The sequence below is a fragment of the Erigeron canadensis genome, chromosome 5, assembly GCF_010389155.1.
Source record: "Erigeron canadensis isolate Cc75 chromosome 5, C_canadensis_v1, whole genome shotgun sequence".
In the NCBI taxonomy this organism is placed as follows: Eukaryota; Viridiplantae; Streptophyta; class Magnoliopsida; order Asterales; family Asteraceae; genus Erigeron; species Erigeron canadensis.
Window position 1 is genome coordinate 30,753,401 of NC_057765.1, and position 20,860 is coordinate 30,774,260.

General features: G+C 33.6%; 3 protein-coding genes across 3 annotated transcripts; 2 read left to right on the forward strand and 1 right to left on the reverse strand.

Moving 5' to 3' along the window:
- The first annotated feature begins 567 nt into the window (after positions 1-567).
- Positions 568-5,591, forward strand: LOC122599493 (protein DJ-1 homolog B). Its single transcript, XM_043772018.1, has 8 exons — positions 568-762; positions 840-1,040; positions 2,553-2,702; positions 2,782-2,964; positions 3,101-3,181; positions 3,301-3,501; positions 3,583-3,723; positions 5,199-5,591. Exons 1-8 carry the CDS (start codon positions 631-633, stop codon positions 5,397-5,399), a joined length of 1,290 nt encoding a protein of 429 aa, XP_043627953.1. The 5' UTR covers positions 568-630; the 3' UTR covers positions 5,400-5,591.
- Positions 5,592-8,125: 2,534 nt separating this feature from the next.
- Positions 8,126-9,934, reverse strand: LOC122598820 (ABC transporter G family member 10). The gene is made up of 2 exons (XM_043771308.1): positions 8,323-9,934; positions 8,126-8,262 (listed from the first exon to the last, which is right to left on the reverse strand). The coding sequence occupies exons 1-2, from the start codon at positions 9,932-9,934 to the stop codon at positions 8,126-8,128; spliced, it is 1,749 nt and encodes a 582-aa protein (XP_043627243.1).
- Positions 9,935-14,957: 5,023 nt separating this feature from the next.
- LOC122600819 lies at positions 14,958-18,917 on the forward strand. Its single transcript, XM_043773590.1, has 5 exons — positions 14,958-15,061; positions 15,963-16,152; positions 16,277-17,546; positions 17,956-18,104; positions 18,613-18,917. The coding sequence occupies exons 2-5, from the start codon at positions 16,066-16,068 to the stop codon at positions 18,778-18,780; spliced, it is 1,674 nt and encodes a 557-aa protein (XP_043629525.1). The 5' UTR covers positions 14,958-15,061; positions 15,963-16,065; the 3' UTR covers positions 18,781-18,917.
- The last annotated feature ends 1,943 nt before the right edge of the window (positions 18,918-20,860 follow it).

Sequence of the window (20,860 nt, forward strand, 5' to 3'; positions counted from 1 at the left end):
ATATCAAAGTTAAGATTGAAAGCCAACATATATTCATTTCTTAACACTATCAAATATCTCAAAAGTAACAACTTCATTCTATAAGGCATAAGGTTCATCCTTAAAAGAAAAAGAAATATTTTTTACCCACCCTCTCAACACATAAGAATTGAAGAAATTAAAAATATTAAGAACATTATTCTTAAAGCATACTACATAAAAATAAAATTAACTTAACTTATATATTTAAAAATAAAAATTTGACATATAAAAGAATTAAAAAATAAAACTAAAATAAAAATTAATAAAATTTACATGTTAAATTTTTTTAAATTTTAAAATAATTTTTAAACTATGAGTTAGATGAATTAATCATTTTTTTTTATGAGAAAGAATTCTCTCAAGTTGCTTAACATGACTAATTATATTAAATAACTTTTAACCTTTGGATTAAAATCACATTGTTAGAAAACAACTTGGGGAATGTACCCACATACTTTTAAACGTTCCATGGTCCGTAAACCTGAACCCGGTGGACTCACACACTCACTCACTAGAACCCACCGCGATGTTGTGATTCTGCTGCACCGGTCACGCACTCACTCAACGACTCACTCTAGAAAGCCCCAAACTCACTCAACTCCTTAAAAAATGGCACTACGTTTCCTCACTCCACTCTCCCCTTTCACAAAACTCACTCGCCCTCCTCTTCCTTCATTTCACTTCCCTCACAAATTCTCTCCATTTTCATCTTCTCTTATTATGGCTTCCGCTTCAAAAAAGGTAAAATTATATCTCTCGTAATTATTATATATATATATATATTTTCCACATGTATAATAATTATATGATACTTACAGGTACTTGTTCCGATTGCTAATGGAACCGAACCGATGGAGGCTGTGATTACAATCGATGTCCTCCGTCGAGCCGGCGCTGACGTTACCGTTGCTTCCGTCGAAAAACAGCTTCAAGTTGATGCTTGTCACGGTGTTAAAATCGTCGCTGATGCTTTTGTTTCTGATTGTGTTGATACAGTTTTCGATCTTATTTCGTTGCCGGTATATGCTCTTTCTGTTAAGTTTGTTAGTCGTTTGCCTATTATATTGTTTAAAAAATCGGTCATTCTAAAGGTTTCGTTGTTTTGGCAGAGTTCTAGTTGACAAATTGTAAGGTTTTGTTAGTGTTAAGATAGCCGGAAATGGATTGATGAAAGGTTGAATGCTTTACGATAGCGTATTTTTAGGAAACTTTGCTCTAATTTTAGTGTGATTTTGGATTAGGTTACTTGGTTGTACTTAAACGATGATGTTTATTCGTAAGCACATATCTGTTGGAAAAAATAAGCTGGTACTCACTTGCGTATAAGAAAGCGCTTATTATTTATATAAATAAGCAGATAGGCGATTTTTAAAGAGTGTTTGTTGTTGCTTAAAAAAAACAAGTAGTAGTAGATTAGCAGAAAAAAGAACAATGCCAAACATCTCCTTAATCACCTTTAGTGTTTGTAAAATATGTGGTTTTATGTTTAGGTTTTATTGGCACTTGTGATTTCACGGTATCTGCAACATAACACGCTTTTCTGAGATACCACATTTTAAGCATCTCGAAACTGTTTTTTGTTATTCAAGTGAAATACCAATAAATAGATACACAAAAAACTACATGTTATACAAAGGATGCATGTGACTAATATCATGGTTCAAGTACCAACGAGAATCCTTAATTAAAAAAAATACAATAAATTATGATGAATTTGTGCAAAAATGGAATCATGTTCATTGGCAAGCCATTCAGTGCTTAAACCTTTACATATCCACGTTTTGCTCACCAGTTTGTTTCTATCCTTTCTTTGCACGTATGAACACCTTAAAGTGTCTCCTAGTTAGAGAAGAGCCCTATTACACAACACCCCGTTCTCATACGTTCTAAGTGAATGACTTTTTGAACATCATCAACTAAACTTTTTTCTTACAAGAATATTATAAAGAAACTGTCTAATATGCGAAAACTAGCGTTTTTGAAACGGTTTTGACATTTACGGCCTCGGGAATGTGTTTAAAAGGTTAATACATGCATAAATGCTTTTGTACATTAACCATGACCACTATGTAAGTCTACAAATTTTAATCATAATTATCCTTTTTGCATGTAATAATCTGGGGCTATTATGTTTATCAAAGCTCAATCTCAAAATGTGTTTACAAAGAGTTGATGATGAATCTGATGGACTTATAATACTTCAACTTTTGTGTATTACGCAGCTAATTAGTGCATAACGTGTAGATTCATCCAATATATTAGCTTGGCAGTAATAATTCAATGTTGCAGTTCATGCTTTCTTCGTCATTGCTGCTTTAATTCTCTATAGTCGTATGCTTGGATGAACATGCTTTTTTTTTATGTATGTAGTGCTTGTGGACTGACCTGTTGTAGTATTCATCTTATTGTGTTGTTGGGTTGCGTAACTCTACATGAGTTCGTTGTCCTGTTTTCTGTGAATGTTATATTCTCTTATAGTTCGTTACATTAGTTTGTGGCGACTATCAGCCTTTCTAAAAATCTTTGTATAGGGAGGGATGCCGGGTGCAACCACTCTTAAAGACAATAATGTTTTGGAGAGCATAGTAAAAAAGCAAGTGTTAGAAGGTCGATTGTATGCTGCAATTTGTGCAGCTCCTGCTGTTGCGCTTGGATCATGGGGCCTACTGAAGGGATTAAAAGTAACAAACGAACTATGGTTTCTTATAGATCTTGATCGTGGTGTGCTCTGTTGTTACTTATGAACTTTCTTTTCTGTAGGCAACCTGTTATCCAGCCTTTATGGAGCAGCTATCATCCTCTGCAACTACAGTCGAGTCACGAGTCCAGCAGGATGGAAAAGCTATAACTAGTCGAGGCCCAGGAACAGCCATGGAATACTCTGTTGCACTGGTAGAGCAGCTGTTTGGGAAAGAAAAAGCTGATGAAGTTTCTGGACCGCTGGTTTGTTCTGGATTCCATGCTTCAAGTTGTTTATAGTTCAAATTTTCTGTTAATTATGCTTATGTATGTATGGTACTAGGGCATAAATTTTTCCGATTAGGGGATAATCTGAATAACTCTTTCATACTGTTTCCAGCTGATGAATTCTAAGCATAACGATCAATTTATTGCTGCTGAACTAAATAAGCTGCAATGGACATCTAGCTCCGGACCTAAGGTGAGTTTGCAATCTTTAATGATTTGGTTAGTTTGCATTAAAATCTGTTAGTTTAGCTTGTTTTAATCCAAAGTACATTGAAGGATTTTATTGATATACCTGCTTCCTTGTGCTTCTAGATTCTAGTACCTATTGCGGATGGGTCGGAGGAGATGGAAGCTGTTATGATCATTGATGTTCTTCGAAGAGCAAAAGCCGAAGTTGTGGTTGCATCAGTTGGGGATAAACTAGAAATTGTTGCTTCTCGTAAAGTAAAGCTAGTTGCAGACATGCTCCTTGACGAGGCTGCTAAACTTTCATATGACTTAATAGTGTTGCCAGTAAGTTTATATGAATTTATCTCATAAGCTATCACTTATCAGCACCATCTACTGTCTGTTTGATGTTTTCAACCTACTTAGGGCGGACTTGGTGGTGCCCAAGCATTTGCCGACTCACAAACACTTGTGAATTTGCTTAAGAAGCAGAGAGAGTCTGACAGATTCTATGGAGCAATGTGTGCATCCCCGGCTCTTGTGCTGGAGCCCCATGGATTACTTAAGGTATCCACCTCTATGACTACTGCAACATATTTGTGCCATTGAACTTATCTGCTATGAACATGTTTGCTAAGTAATACGTGTGAAAGTAAATATCCTCGAGTTAAGAAAAAGGTAATGTCAAAGAAGCACATAAGAATCAAAAACAACTTCTGACCGGCTGACCCCTGTAAGAGACAAATTTAACCTGATTTATTTATGCTTGGATTGATTTCGGTTTTATTTTCTTTCCATATCAAACCGGTGAATAAAAAAACAGCTGCTAATGGGCGTTGGTCCTAGTGGTATGTGTGATGATGACCCATTAAACAATAGGTCGTGCGCTAAAAGGTCATCATTAACAGTATTACTCTAATAATATAGTTGTCTTGTTGATGTCATTATTAAATGTATTTTTTAAGAATCATTTTTGGGTCAATACATCCCATTTTAACCAGCACTGTATGAAACGAGTCCTTGACCCATCTGACCCAATTTCATTTTGACCCATAACCTCACAAATCCTCTGGACTTGTTCACCTTTCCATCTTTCCGTTGTTGACAATCAGATCCAAATGATGTACATGAAAAATAAGTAACTCAAACTTTGGACTTGGTGAAAAAGGATAGCCATAACTTGTTGAACATGCCAGGATGTGAACTCTTATAGAATGATTTGCATGTGACAGAGATCCTAAGTCTGTTAGGGAGTGCTTGGTATCTAATTTGATATCGATGTAGAGAAGATTATTTAATGAGTGATATTGCTTTCTTATATTATGTTTTGATTTTTCCATTCGAGCTTATCTATTAAGTACAGTTTTTGTCTCAGTAATACACATTTACCAATTTCTTCATGCTATAAGATAGAGGTGGCAATTCTGACATACTTTTTTACATATTGGTTGATTCTAGTTGTGTTTTTATCTCAGCAGTCAAATGTGTAAATCCTTAAATAAGTTAGTTAAAAAGGTAATGGGTCGAAAGTTATCTGAAGTGTGTTTTCAATGTATACAACTATACAAGCTTCTAAATTGCTATATATTATTATTGTAACTATATAGTAGTTAAAGCTTGGGATGGCCACCAGCCGCCACTCCCTGGGGGGAAACCCAGGTTCGAATCTTGCCAAAGGCAAGATTAAATTGTGGCTGAATTACCTTAACACTATCCTTGTTGGGGGTTATGTGGGTACCAAAAAGGTACCTGGGCCTAAGGGGTTCCCATCAATTTACCCTTTTTTCCTATATAGTAGTTAAAGCTGGACTACTTTTTGTAAGGATATATTTTTATTTTCATCATGTTCAACATAAACTTTTTATGAAATGTGGGGAAATTGAGTTATGGGTCAACCCAACCTGCTCTGAACAAAAACTAATGACTTGACCGGTTACCAACCATATCCAGCAACCCAGTTTGCCATCTCTGCTGTAAAAATGTCGCTCATAGGTGTGGCTCAGCTTCATTGGGATTGACACATGGTTTATGTATCTGACTAGGGAAAGAAGGCGACAGCTTTCCCAGCGATGTGTAGCAAACTGTCAGACCAGAGCGAAGTTGAAAACAGAGTTGTGGTAGATGGCAGACTTGTTACCAGCAGAGGGCCAGGGACTTCTGTGGAATTTTCGTTGGCCATTGTAGAGAAGTTTATGGGTCACGAGAAAGCATTAGAGCTTGCTAAGGCCATGCTTGTCGTGTAAGTGTTTTAGTTCTAGCTTCGTGTTTATGTGAATTTCAGCTGAAAAAAAAGTAAGAATGAGAAATGTGTAGCTTTTATGTATTTTTCACATAATCTAGTTGTATGCTTGATGGTAACACAAAATCTCGATTATAATTAATAAATATCCCGGTCACTTGAGGTCGGATCAATGTGCTGGGAGTTTTGTATGTAAGGTCAATGGTGTTAAACTAAATTATTGGTTTGCTGTCTTCTGTCAATTCTTTATGTATATTTTTATTTTTATTTACTTTTACTTTTTTTAAGAACGGCCAATTCTTTATGTATTATGTATACATACATGTGTGTATATACTATATGGGAAAATGATTTATGATGTTAACATCATCTATGTTGGATGATGTTGCTCTCACAAACTCCCTTAAATCAATTTCTACACATGTCAAAAAGCCCCCCATGATTTTAATGGTTTGTGAGAGCAATATCATCCAACCAAAATAATGTTAACATCATCCAAGTTATCCCCATACTATATAGGGTGTTGCAAATGGAGTTTGAGGTTGGTATGAGGTTCACTTGGTTGATTTGGGTCATATTAACTTATATCCAACTTGGAATTGTTTAGAAGTTTACTACAGATTGAAGGCGTTAAGCAAGTTGACAAGTTGGATTTTGTTGTAAAAGTTTCAAACACTGATAACAGCCGTGTAAATAATCAAATAATTTTCACTTAGTTGTTGTCAGTGGCCCTGCAAGGAGGGAAAAGGTAATGGCCCTGCAAGGCTGCAAGTAGGAGGGAAAAGGTAATTGGGCCGTCACAATGAGGATTGGGGGTAAGGCGAGTGACTGCCAACCGTGTTCCTGTGCTGTTGACAAATAAAAAGATGCACAAAAGGTTAGTCACAGTTGAGAACTCTGATGTCATGTAGAACAATGGAAACCCGTAAGAAAGATAGGTATATGTACAATTTAGCTAAGCAGTACTTACAACCTATATTCGAAAATTGAAAGTACATAAAAGCGTGCTGCAAATATTTTATTCTTTATATTTTTTTCGTAACATTAGTCCCTTTCGTCAAAAATCTTGCAATAATGGTCCCTATTTTTAAAATTTTTTACAAAAGCTCTAACAATCATTAACTAGCATTTAGTTATGTTTGGGTTTTTAACAGAAGTTGAAAAAACTGTCTCTTTCCTAACAGAGTTACGTCCCTATGTCTGTCTAACGGCCGTTAACAATTGTTAAATGCTATTTGAGTGTCTAATTAGGAGTATATATATAGTATTTGTTTCAACTTAATTTGTCTATCGGCCGCCTAATCTAATAGTTTAGAAGTTGTATTTGGCTAAGAGGTTCGACCAATCTCAAAGGTATATGCCGTTTATGAACAACGACATTATATGTTACATAGGTTATTTTAGGTATAATTTTTACATGTAATCTCACACAATATATGTAACGTCTTCTGAGGTAACGCCCGGGTGACAACCTTGTATATATATATATATATAAAACACGAATTATAAGCCATATAACTATTACAGGCCTTAATGAATTATTAATATCAGCCTATAAAACAAATTATAAGACTACACATATACTACTACAGGCCATGACGGCCGTTAAGCTCGATAAGTGGGTTTAAGAACCAAATGAATCCTAAGTCACATCTTCATTAATGTTAGGTCAAATCGGGCTTAGCACTCGTTACAACCCATATTCGATGTTTTGAAACTGAAACCTGCCTCTGACTAGGCCAGGCTGTGGATTCAACAGTCAGATTGGACAACCAAACCTGATTTAGTTTGAGAAGAATGGAGGTCTTTATTCTTGTCAGAGAAATGGAGGTGGTCGAATTGGGTTCTAGATTTTGACATAGGTAGCAACACACAAGGTAAACTGAGCGGCTTTGACTGGAAAAAGATTTAACCCTTGTCAAAATTTGACTCAAACACCTGTTCCTGGTTGAACCATCCGGGCCTGACTGGTGTTTCAAACAGGGGCTATAAAGCTGATAAGTTGATCTTCCAAAAATGAATTAAAAATTTACAATGACCAAGTATCAACTAAATGACTAATTAAACGTTCTCACGGAGTCACGGTTATGGGACTCCGACACCTTAGAAACAACGATGATAAAAACCCAACCAGTGAGGAAAAGATCTTGATTTGAAAATTTGCTGGAACTATGCTTTGCCGAACATAGTCGTCCCACCACCCCTTGTAGTGTTGACGGAGGATGAACACCAAACGAAGAGCTTTCCTCCCTTTTCCGGCAACTCTTTCGGAAAGATACGAAATCCTCATCATTCCATCCCATCCCATGTTCTTCAAAACCTTCATCTCTTAAGTCAATAAGAAAATACTATTTCATGCAAAATATCTTTATTTAACAAGAAAGTAAAGGAAGAAATGAGTATTGCAACCTGTTAATACCATTTTTACTAATCATTATTCATTTTGACCCATCTTGGTACATATTATCTAGAATAATAATATGTTAAGATAGACAACTTTAAGCAATAAAAATGAAAACACAACATGAATGGTCATATTAACATGTCTTTCCAATCTATTAGATGAAAACTAAAAGACCTCAGTAAAACTAATTGTCAATATGATTACTAATATCAATACAATTATGCATATATGAGAAAAAAAATGAATAATAGAATAAGTAAAATAAATCATCACCTCTGTTCTTTATGCATAATGCTTTCATTTATGTTATGACAGAAGAAAAATATTTAACTTCTGGTTTTATGACATCTAAACCACAAAATCAAGAAACATAACACTCTATATCCAGTAATAAACCCCAACATCACTCCCAAATTACTCCATTTTTGTGTCTCCTTTATTTGTTGTTGTATCAAGAATCCATCTCCATACATTTTGCACTTACCATCTTGAGTTTCAACACACATACTTCTTCCATTTATACCTCCATACTCATTTATCATAAAACATTCAAATGGATACTTGAATAAACTCATGTAATGCATGAATATCCAATACTTAGGTATGCTATCTTTTGCTATAAAGTAGCCCGAAAATAGAAAGAAACAACCCATCAACCCTGATATCACTGATGTCCCCATGATGAAATTTGGCACCAATGCACTAAAACAAGCTGTGAATGAATTTGACATCAAGATTACCATCCATACTATTAATCCAAAGTAGAAGAAACTAGTGATCTCAGTGCGTAACCCGACTAGCCAGTAGACAGGTATCGTGTAAAGAATACCTATCATTAGAAGAAATGGAAGGAAAATGAGAGTGTTTGCGATTACGTATGATGAAACTCTATATGCACCTCTTGATGTTTCTCTCATCAATATTCTTCTTTCTTGTAAAAAAATTGGTAGTCCTTCTGTTGATGAAGAGAGTAAGAAAGTGAGACTAAATGCAAAGAAACCTAGTCGAGCTTGTAGCGCGAGTTTCCCTTTGTTGTTTGACATGTTTACAAAGATGGTTCCAAGGATTAGGCCTGAAAGTATAGCTTGTATGATTCTTGTGAGGAATAATTGTTTGGTTCTGAATATGTTCTTGAAGAATCTTTTACTAAGGATTGTTATTTCTTCGAAATGAGTATTTGGGTATGGAAATTTGATTGATTTTTCGTGTTTTTCTTGGATCTTGAATGTTTCGGTTGATGTAATTTTCGGGGTTTGTATGACCAAGGTATTGGCAACATCAATGGCGAATTCAAGAACATTGACACGAGGTGGGATACAATGGCCAGAGACTTTTAGCCTATGTTCAAGTGATTTTAGTGATCCATTATGGAGAACAAATCCGTTTGAGAGCAAAATGAGTCGATCTAGAAGTTCCAAGATCCGAAATCCTGGTTGGTGGATTGTTAACACAATTGTTTTACCTCGATTCATTGCCATTGATTTAAGGAGGGATATAACACCAAAAGCCGAATTAGAGTCTAACCCTGAAGTTGGTTCATCGATAAGAATCACGGAAGGATCATGAACTAACTCGACGCCAATTGATACTCGTCTCCGTTCACCACCTGAGATCCCATGGTTCGAACCCTCACCAATTCTAGAGCTAGATACGCTGTCCAAGCCAAGCTCGTTTATAAGAATCTTGACACGATCGAAGGCTTCTTTTCGACCACATCTTAGCCTTAAAAAAGCACTATATAAAAGTGTTTCTTCAACGGTTAATGATGGGAATAAAGCATCATCTTGAGTAACATATCCAGCTAGTCTCCGGAACTGTTTTGTATCAATAGGGTGGTTATTGATCAAGACATGACCAGAAACCTGGCTGGATGATATATTTCCAGCCAGAATCTCTAATAGCGTTGTCTTGCCGGCCCCACTTGGGCCGGCAATAGCTGTTAGATCTCTTGGTTGAGCTTCACAACTCACATCATTCAAGATAAACTTTGGAGGTTTCTTGAAATATTTTTGAAGCAAACCACAATTGAATTCATCATAAAGGTTGGAACTTTTGTATGCAAGATTCTTGGTTTCAATCTTGTATGAAACTTTCATGCCACGGCCGGTCACCGGTAATCTGACCGGCAGCTCCATTGTTGTATATGTCTAAAAGAGAATGGAATGATGGAAAAAGTATGTTATTGGGGAGAGATGCATAAGTTAAAATAAGGAAGATGAACTAACACAACCAACTTAATGTTGTGTGTGTTTCCATGCAAAGTTTGGCTGACTATTTTGCCATTGGAATAAATAAAATTTGGTGAGGGTAGGGTGGAATTTTGGTTGATATATAGAATACAAACAGAGAGTGCATATATATGTGTGTGGTTTTACTAGGTGAACTCCTGGTTGACCATTTTGTAATAGTGTTTGGTGTGGTTGCTATCACCCAACATTTCCTGCTTTAGCAATAATGTAGGTAAAGCCATAGATATTTGACATGGTGTTTTGAAAAAGTGCATATATATATGGTCACTATAATACTTTTCAGTTTTTATTTTCTAATTTTTTTTTTTCTTGTGAACATTTTCAGTTTGAATTAAATCAATATCTAAGTTTTACGTAAAAATACAAGTTCAACTAAATGGAGCTTGACTAGAGTTATATTAATTGCTGAGTAAGTTTTCTGGTAAGCAATATGTAAGTTACTATGAAATCACAGAGTTGATCTTTAACTTTAGGGTATTTTTGAGCTTCAATATCTTTTGAGTAGAGTTTGAGCTTGATAAAAATATAGTTAAAGTTAATGCATATCGATTTCACTCTTTACTACCATGGACATCTACCAATAAATTAAAATAAGATTAAAATGTTCTTGAAACGACACGTGACATAGTCCTTAATTGACACGTGTCCTTTTAATTAATTTATTATATTAAATTAGTTTTTTTAATTGTATATAAATTTAATTTTCTTATTTGACTTAGAACTAAATTTTAACTCTTAGCTTATAGATACAAAAACACATTATAATCGTATTTGATTGATCGTTTTCACATTAATAAATTTGTCTGTTTTTCTTTTTCAATTTTTCAACTACTATCACTTATATTACTTATAATAAGTTAATAACATGAAAACTTCAAAAAATTGAGTTTACGATCCGAAATCACAAGGCTATTTTCCGTCATCCACTATGCTTACAAGTACCGATTTTGATGTAATTGTAAAAAAGTAAGGTAAATCCAAAACTTTAATTAAACATATGTTATATTTATCATTACTGTTTGGGATGTTTATTATAACTTAGTTTTGATCATCGGTTTATTTTAACCATAATATTTTATACTCACAAATCATATATGAGACATATTCAAATTTCTTTTTGATACACTCTATATAGCTACAGTATATCATACAAAATTAAGACTAGTTTAAATAATAAAATACCAATTGACCAGGTGAAACGGTAGAACCGGTTCAAACTAGTCAAACTTGTACATCCATTGATATACTACAAGGATTTAAAATACGAGTAGTAAACAAGGCTAGTAGTAGTAAGTTTGTTATCATCTAATGAAAATGCGATTACAACCCCCAAAGAAGAGTTACAATTCAACAATGGTATTAACTTTAAACTTATACTCGTATATACTTGTTAAAAGAATAAACACCCGTTAAAAGTTACAGGGAACAAATGTCAGAAATACCTGCCATTAAAACAGCACACCTTAAGTACAATACACCCTTACCTTAAATGAGATAAATACACGATCAGTCCTTCAACTTTTAAGATAACTGTACAAACCATTATATTAATTACATTTACATAAACATGCGGATACCATGATAATTAGTACATAAAATCATCAAATGAAACAGTAACAATAATAAATAATTAAATACAACAATACAAAGCAATAAAAAGAAGATTAAAAACTTGAAATTATCTTTAGAAAAGGTTTGCCTTTTTATAAAGAAAAACCGGTTTTTACTAACTCAAAAATTAATCCAACTAACCGGCCGGTGTAATGTTTGCCCTTATAAAGTCCACTTATAGTTAAATAGGTCGACCGATCGGGTCCTAATATAACCGATTGAACTCGCTATTTCAAACACCTATGCAGCATTGGTATGACCGTACTTAATAGTTAATATAACACAATTTATTTGTATGGGTGTTTAATGTTTAGGTGTTTAGTCGTTGCCTTTTGCTGGATCAACCTTGGGCCCAAAAGATGTTGGCCCAAATACACTTGGAATCCATCATGCTATCAGCTAGAGGTGCAAGAAAAAACCGATTAACCGAACCGGTTCGATTTGTAACCGGTAACTGAAACCGGTTAATAACCGAAATAGTAAAAACCGATTATAGGTTACCAGAAACCGTCGGTTACTAACCGATTACTCTTTTCAAAACCAAAACCGATTATTAACCGGTTAACCTATAACTGGTTAATTATTCCAAATAATAATCAGTTAACCGGTTAATCACATATTTTATATATATATATATATCATATTATATATACATACACTGGTATATAACCGGAAAGATCACACATTCGTAAGCTTTCAATATATCTTTACTATATATAGATTAGTGCTTCTTTCATTAGATCCAACATCAATTTTTGGTTGTTTTTGAGATTTGGAATGATGAATTTTGTTTTATGTTGAGAAAATGATGTTTATTTGGACTATGAGTTTTATTGGAATATGAGTTTGTCGCTCAGACTTGTCGGAAATGATTGTTTTTCCCATTGTTCACCACTTTCTCAATATTATATTGGGCGGTTAAAAAAACCGAATAGGTTAACTGGTATCGGTTAACCGGTTATTATTAATCGAAATTGGTTAGATAGGTTCCAGTTTTAAAACCTAAAAATCGGTTATTAACCGGTACAAGTTAACCGTAACCGGTTATTACTATTTCAAAAAATAACCGAAACCGATTATTAAAAATAATAACCAAAATCGGTTAACCGCTTATTGCACATCTACTATCAGCTATTCAGAATTCCAGATTGGTTTTAATGCTTTATGGACTTTATGCCCTAGTCTTACTTGATTTGATGGAGTTCACCAGCATAATAAGCAAAAGGTTCACGAAATAAAAGCGGTTGGATAACTAGTTCATTTATGCAACAATCATTTACGAAAATGTTATACTAGATGGCACATACAAATACACATGCACATATTGCTTAATCATCCTACATAATTGACTACGATGTTACATATAAACATACTGGATGTTATACTCATTCGATCCAAAGTTTCCTCAGTAGTCAACCCCCACAAATCGAACTTAAGTTACATGGAGAGCTCTTTCTTTCCCCTATTGGAACTAGGGTCATGTTACTTAATTTTGTTAAAACAGATGGCCTCTGAAATTGCACCAATGTGTAACTTCTTGTTATTAATACTAGTTTTTAGATTCGTATGGACAATATACAATTAGGATTTATATATATTTAAATGATTATAATTCACATAACTTTTGAAGATTTTGGTTACATACTTGCATTATCAAAATTGGGATCTATATCACAACAATTTGGTTGTCGGATGGTCAAAGCTAAACATATTATTGTAAGTTTAACCGTTTAGAGGGGATAAAATTGTATAATGACTTATAAGGGACATCTAAGAAAGTACAATATATTAGACATTTAGACCACAAACACCATTATATTTATGTGAGGTTTTTGACTTAAATGTAGATGATATTATCGTGACGACGTTATGTTAAGTCACCTTAACATGAGGAGTATGTTTTCTTTATAATATAAGTCATCTTAACATGAGGAGTTACTTTTTTTTTTTTAAAACGAAGTTAGTAGTTACCCCCCTAATAATCCACCCCTATAAATGTAGGAAGTGAGATTCGAACCCTGGTGGATTTTCCTAAGGTCAAAGACCTTACCAATGAGCCACCACCCCATTGGTAGAAGTACTTTTTTTAAATATTTTTTTAATGTTTTAATAAAAGAATATTATATAAATTTAATATTATGATGCTATACTCACATCAATTTTCACATTTATTTTACCATCCCTTTTGTAAAAAGAATATCATAGAATTATATGATATGAACATCATATAATTTATTATTATTATTTTTTTTTATAAATTATAAAAGATAAGTTGTTATATAACATCTTCATATATACTAAAAGACAACTGACCTAATAGCTTATTGACCAATTATAAGGCTCGATTTCATCGAATTGAAAATTGATGATGTCATAATTATAATTACAAACAAAATTAAAATCTAAAATTTACGGATATCAGTATCTATCTAAATCAAAATTTTAATCGTTTAAAGCATACGTACTAATATCCAATTCAAATTACATCTAACCCCAACAGGCCTAGGCCCAATTCAATTAAAAAACATACGTATGATTATCATTGTACTTATTAGTTTTGGATTCTAATCTAACTATATTATTATTTTATTACTATAATCATCATTGTTGTTAACCAAATAAAGCTATTAAAAAAAATACCGTTCAGGTTTCATAGAAGACAATTCCAGTTGGTCAAATCTTTTGTAATGACAATCAACAAAAGTCAAGGCCAATCTTTCGACCGTTAGTTTATATCTACAACGTCCGGTTTTCACGCACGGACAATTGTATGTTGCGATATCTCGGATTAAGTAAAAAAAGGGACCGAAGGTATTGATATGCGACAAAGATGAGAAGACAAAAAACATTACAACAAATGTCGTCTACAAAGAAGTGTTGCAAAAGATGAAAGAAGATACATGCTTCTAATATTCAAACTGTTGAATGCCTTTAATTTTATTTACGTTCTTAACATTCTTCAAGGTTTATTCTTTTTTTAAAATATTTTTCATGATAGTTTCTTAGCTTTTTATCTTTTAAATTAATAGAACTTTTTAACTTGCGTATTATTAAACTTTTAAAATAATCTAATCTTTATAACAAAGTAAACCCGTATATTTGACACGGGTCTAAAATCTAGTATACATCACTATCAAAAGTATTATGTATATTCCTTCCAATTACTCTTCGGTACATGTGATTTACATTTAATTAATTGATTACTATGAAATATGAATCCTAATCCTAGTCATATATGCATACCAACAAAAGTACAAACACAACATATATTATGAAGTCCTCGACTTATAATAAAAAGCAAAAACCCCATTTGCCGCGGACGACTGACTTTCTTTCTTTCTTATCATCTCGGAAGACGATCACCGGCGAGTTCACTTCGCCGGTCTCTCATCTCCGGTTCCAGTAAGCTTTCTTAATTCATCATCTTCACTTGTTTACTTCCTGATCAGATTTTAGGCAATTTTTTCTTTTGATGTCATCGATCACGTTGCTTTTATTTTTTAAATATTTATATTTATCTATTCATATATTATATATGAACATATGGATTGTCAGCTGTTGCTTATTGGAATTAGGAATTGGGAATTCAATATATATCAAGTAGACGTTTTTGGAATTTGCGCTTTAAGTTTTAGGTACTTGAAAACATGTTCAGATATATATATGTTACGTATTTAACTTAGAATGCTTTTATGGTGTATATGTAACTTTCAAATATTGTTATTGTATGTGTCTAACGGTATATTTGATGACATAGCAACTTTTTTTTATGCCCGTGTCAATAATGTGGATATCATGTCAACAAAAGTACTGTCACTAGATACATACAATAGATATGTACCTTGGCTACATATAATGGAAATATTCAAAAGTTGGATACACACAATAAAAGTATTCTAGGTTATATACTTGCTATATATATTTTGGACTACTATCTTATATGTTGATCTAGTGGTGTTTGTTTATGTACATAACTTGTAATCTTGTATGTCTTTTGGCTTATGATGCATCACCAGTCTTGATGATAGATCAATGAGAGGGTTGATTAATAACTAACTAACTAAGAGTTGTTCTTTATTTTCGTGGGTAACAGGGGTTTTACCCTGGTATATATGTGTTGTATTTTTTACTGCCTTTCGTGTTCATATGTATCGCCTTTTAAATGGGATGTGATTTTGGTTTAACTCTATTGGGTTTTCTTTGAAAAACAGTTATTTTGATGGAAATTAATAGTTGCCACATATTAACATTCTTGAATCATATAATTTTGCTGTTTCTCATCGGATGACTTCTTTGTACATAGGCAGCCACTGAAAGCTGGTGCAGAGTACATAGGAATACTTGTTGTAGTACTGGGAAGCGGATGCACTTTGAAATTCAATTTCATTTACTCGTAAATATTTACAATGGAGGAACTGCATAAGAATGAAAGTTGGGTTGACAACTTGTGCCACAAGTTTGAGACTTTTTGGAACGGGCTTGAGGAATTCAAGGTAACATTTTTATGATTTTTTTAAAGACATTTATGCTGTTATATGTGGCAGCAGTTGATGGTTTTGATTATCTGTGTAGCTAAAAGCTCTGCAAGATTCTCATGTAATTTCCTTGCCTTTGCAGGAGCCGGCTGCATATTATGAACTTGTCGGTGATAGTGTAAAGAAGTTCTGTTCTGATGCTTTTGAAGACATGATTTGTCCTCTTTCAGTGCATCCTGTACTAGATAGTGCGCAAATAATACCTTCAAAGTTGAATGATTTGGTTGAGGCCTCCACAAGTTCAGCTGTAGCCACGAAAGAAAACTGTGTTGATAATAGCACAACTAAATTAAGAGAGTCTTCGTTAGTCCCAACAGAATCATATGAGGAACCTTTAACTGCTGGTCCTTACCATCCAGAGAAAATCACTTCAGAAGTTAGTGGAGATCCTGTTGGAGAAGGTGATGGTATGATAAATAAGACTTCTGATGATGACATTCAAGTTCAACTAAACTCTTGTACAGAAAGCCAAGAAGATGTTGGTTCTCCTGAACATAAGAATTCTTCTGAATCATTTATGTATCATGCAAGTTCAGAGACTAATGCTTCAGTTTCTGAAGATGAAGCTTGGGGCTTGCCATTTTCAGTTGATCAGAGTTTGGTTGTTGACAAAAAGATCGAAGACGATTCATTGATGAATTTTAAAGAAAAGAAAACGCTTCTGAACAGGTCCATTGATGAATTTGAATGTTATTCCAATACCTTAGCCACCCACCAGTCATCTGAATTAGAAAGTTGGATTTGTTGCTCTGAGAATCAAAAGGAGGCTGCCGGTGGTATCTTTGATGGTGGTTTAGTAATTGAAAAGTGTGATGACGGTCATTTAGTTAAGATCTCACATGGGTCTATAGAGAACCCTCTTGATAACGAATCAGAAGAAGAGGGAATTCTTTCTGATGCAAGCTCAGAGACTTCTGCTTCAGTACTTGAAGATACTGATTGGTGGGGTATAGTTGACGAAATGAATTTGTGCATTGACAAAAAGATGGAAGAAAATCCATTGATAAGTCTGAGAGAAAAAAATATGCTTTTGAACATGTCTAATGATAATTCTGAGTGTGATACAAGTGCTTTTACCACTAACCAATCATCTGAACTGGAAAGTTCAGTTACATGCAATGACGATAAAGAGAAGAATCAGAGTTTTATCTTTTTGGGTGGTTCATTACATGAAAAGTTACATGATTCATTCGGAAGTTTCACTTCAGAACCAGATACAATCAACTATAATGCTACAACATTAGTGGACAATTTATCGACATCCTCACATGGTGTCTCAACTTGTGGATTTTTCACAGTTTCTGCCAGTAATAGCAATAATGAAGCTTTTATCACGTCTAATACCGATTATGGTATGCTGCCCTTTCATTTAACTAAAAATTAGTTTAATTAACTTTCTACTTTCATTATGCAAACTTTTGTCATCAGTTTCAAAATCATTTCGATAATGCTTATTTTTTAATGTATACTTCCATTGGCCTTAATTCATATAATCATATTATTGATTGAGAGGACTGGGGGTATTGTAGAGATAAGACATTCATATAGTATTCTGGTAGTGAATAATAAAGTAGCTAAATTACAATAACATACATTATTTGCAAGAAACTGAATCAGTTTTAATATTCTATAAACTTCCCCTGTCCCAGTACATGGTAAGTTTAAGTAGGAGAATTCAGTTTCTAAGACCGTTTTATAAATTCTATTCCATTTACTATTAAGATTCTATCATCTTGTTGCTGATTCTGGAAACTTTAACAGGAGATGCAGATGGATCCAACATTGAATTTGAAGACCTCAAATTAGATGACGTTTATTCTCCTACAAAAGATCAGCTTGTTAAAAGTTGTATTAGTGTCGAAAGCATAAACCCTCTTGAGTTTCCATCAAAACGAAGCAAGTCTTACAAGGTATGTTCTCTCTCATTCTCCAAAAAATAATACTAAGTATAGTCACTAACCCATATTTTGTTGACATACATTATGATGTATGAAACCATATAAACCCGTAACAAAATTCTGTCATCCAAGTTTTGTTTTCACGATCTTATCAGTGACATTATCCATATCAAGTATACTAGCATGAACCCGCGCATTGCGGCGGATCTAACTGACACCACGTAATGATGGTTACCGTCAACAGTACTATGTGTTGTGATTTTTTGGAGAAAAGCAATACTATGCGTTTTGTGCGTGTTTTCGTTTCTAAGTGGTGGGTTGTGTTTGTTCAAGGAATAAGAATAAGGAGGGTAATTTCGCCCTGTGTAACTCTCAACATTTAGGAGAGAAGACTGCTATTCTTTTTATAGAGTATAGATAATTATATACTCGTTATAGATTTGAACTATGTGATTGGTATTTATTTTTGTCAAAAATTTACGGTCATTATTATCTAACACGTTTTTATTGTCTCTGGCAGAAAATAATAAAAGATGTTTTCATGTCGAGAAAGAAGGTAGTAAAGGATTACTTAGAGCTGCCAGTATTGTATGTAGATATTGACAATGAATTAAGCCAACTAACAGACAAGAACACACAAAAATCAGCAGCTCAAGATTCACCCTATTCTGATTGGGAGCTCTTGTAGACGATTATGCTACCTGTAAAGCATAGTTGTTTCACATTTCTGCAGATAAAGATGAGATAAGTGTTGATAGTTATGTTTTGAATGCTTTGCTCAAAACTCATTGATAATTGAAGTTTTTATCTGTATTTTCAAGCAAAGCTTGGAAATTCCGATTTATCGGTACAAAGGACACATCTCTATATCTATGTGACTATGTTTATATTATTATATAAAACGTTTTGCTATTTAAGTAAATATAAATTACTATATAAAGCATTTTGATTTTGATGCACAAAGATTCAAAGAAAGTAAATATATGTAAATGTAATACACAATACCGTCTTCTACGGATTTTAAGTCTCTTTACCTTATGACGGTATATGAGAGAGATTGATATGTAGACAACTTTATCTCTACTAAGATAGAGAGATTGCTTTCAGATCTATCTAAATGATAGAAAAAGACCACTAGCCTTTGCACCCTACCAAGATAGAGAGATTGCTTTTAGATCTATCTGAATGATAGAAAAAGACAACTAACCTTTGCATGGGGTGGGTGAAAATTGACCAAGGATGTTAATTACTTAATTCAATTTACATAAGTATCCATGCTTATACATTAAGGCTAAAAGAAGTGTCACATTAACTAATAATTATTTTTTATTTTTATAACACTTTAAAATTAAATAGAAAACCATCATATTTCTATAAATAAACTAAAAGACAAGTCATATCAATAAAAACTTTTTCATTGATTAAAGTTTAAAACCATAAATTAATAATGAAAAATAAATACCAATTTGTATAGTTAAAAAAAAAAATGAGGGGTTTAGCTGTTAAAAAAAAAACTTGAGAGTTTAAATTGACAAAGGCTATAAAAATACTATTGCAAAAGACAAAAGTGTATGACTCCTTCTTCAATATTGCAAATATTTGATCGATACTGTATATATATATATATTCTATATCTATCTATACATCACATATCTGGAAAAAAAAATCAAAAACATATAGGATTTTGTTCCTCATGCTAGCCAATCAAAAACAATAGTCAAAGTTGTGGGAGGCGATAGATATCGGCCGCCGTCTTCAGTTTTTTGGGGAGATCGCCGTTCGGGGGTGGTGTACCGGGCGACGGAACCGACGAATTGGGGGTGGGTTCGCCCAACTCCGTTCAGTCTAAGTGGGAAAATATTAGCTACATTACAATGAGGCGATGAGCCTATTAACTACATTATATCAATAATAGATTTATCTACTCTTAAATATTTCAATAATAAATTTTAATGGTTAGTTTGCCATAATCTCCTCTAGGTTACCTCATATCAGGGCCGACCCTAAGTAATTTTCGGCCTAGGATGAGCAAGGAGAAAAAGACCCTAAGCTAGTTGGGACGAATTTGACCCGACGACGTAAAAACAAATATACATACGTACGTAACATCTTAATCACCCGGTCCAAATGCTTATAGTTAATTATTAAAATTAGCGATACTATATATCATATAATGAACAAACTACCATCTCTCTTTTTCAACTCTCTACCTTTAAAATACCCTTAATTTTCAACACATTTCTAACTCACACACTAAATCTATCCAATATATCCCCAAAATATTTTATACTCATATTTATCCAAACTATCTATCTCCTTTATTAATTAATTTAAATACTTCCACCCAGTGGCGGATCCAGGAAAATGAGAGGGTGGGGGCGAAAGAATTATATCTTCAAAACATTGGAATAGCCTCACGGTAAAATAGCCTCATCGTAACCTTAAAATAGTAAGACTTACTTGAGCAAAATAGCATCATGGTAAAATCAAAATAGTCGGTTTTATGCATACAAAATAGCTTGTTAACATGGACCAAAAACAACATTTTCAGATGAACTAACCTCACCTAAATAGCCTCAAATCAGCAGTTTCGGGCCAGCCCTAAATCTACTACAAAAAAACTTTTAATAACAGCAAAATAAGCTGTTAAACAGCCTAAAACAGAGCAAAAACAGCACTAAAAAAAACACTAAAATAGCCTAAAACAACACTAAAAACTGCATTAAAACAGCAGTAAAATCTGCATACAAACAACACTAAATACAACC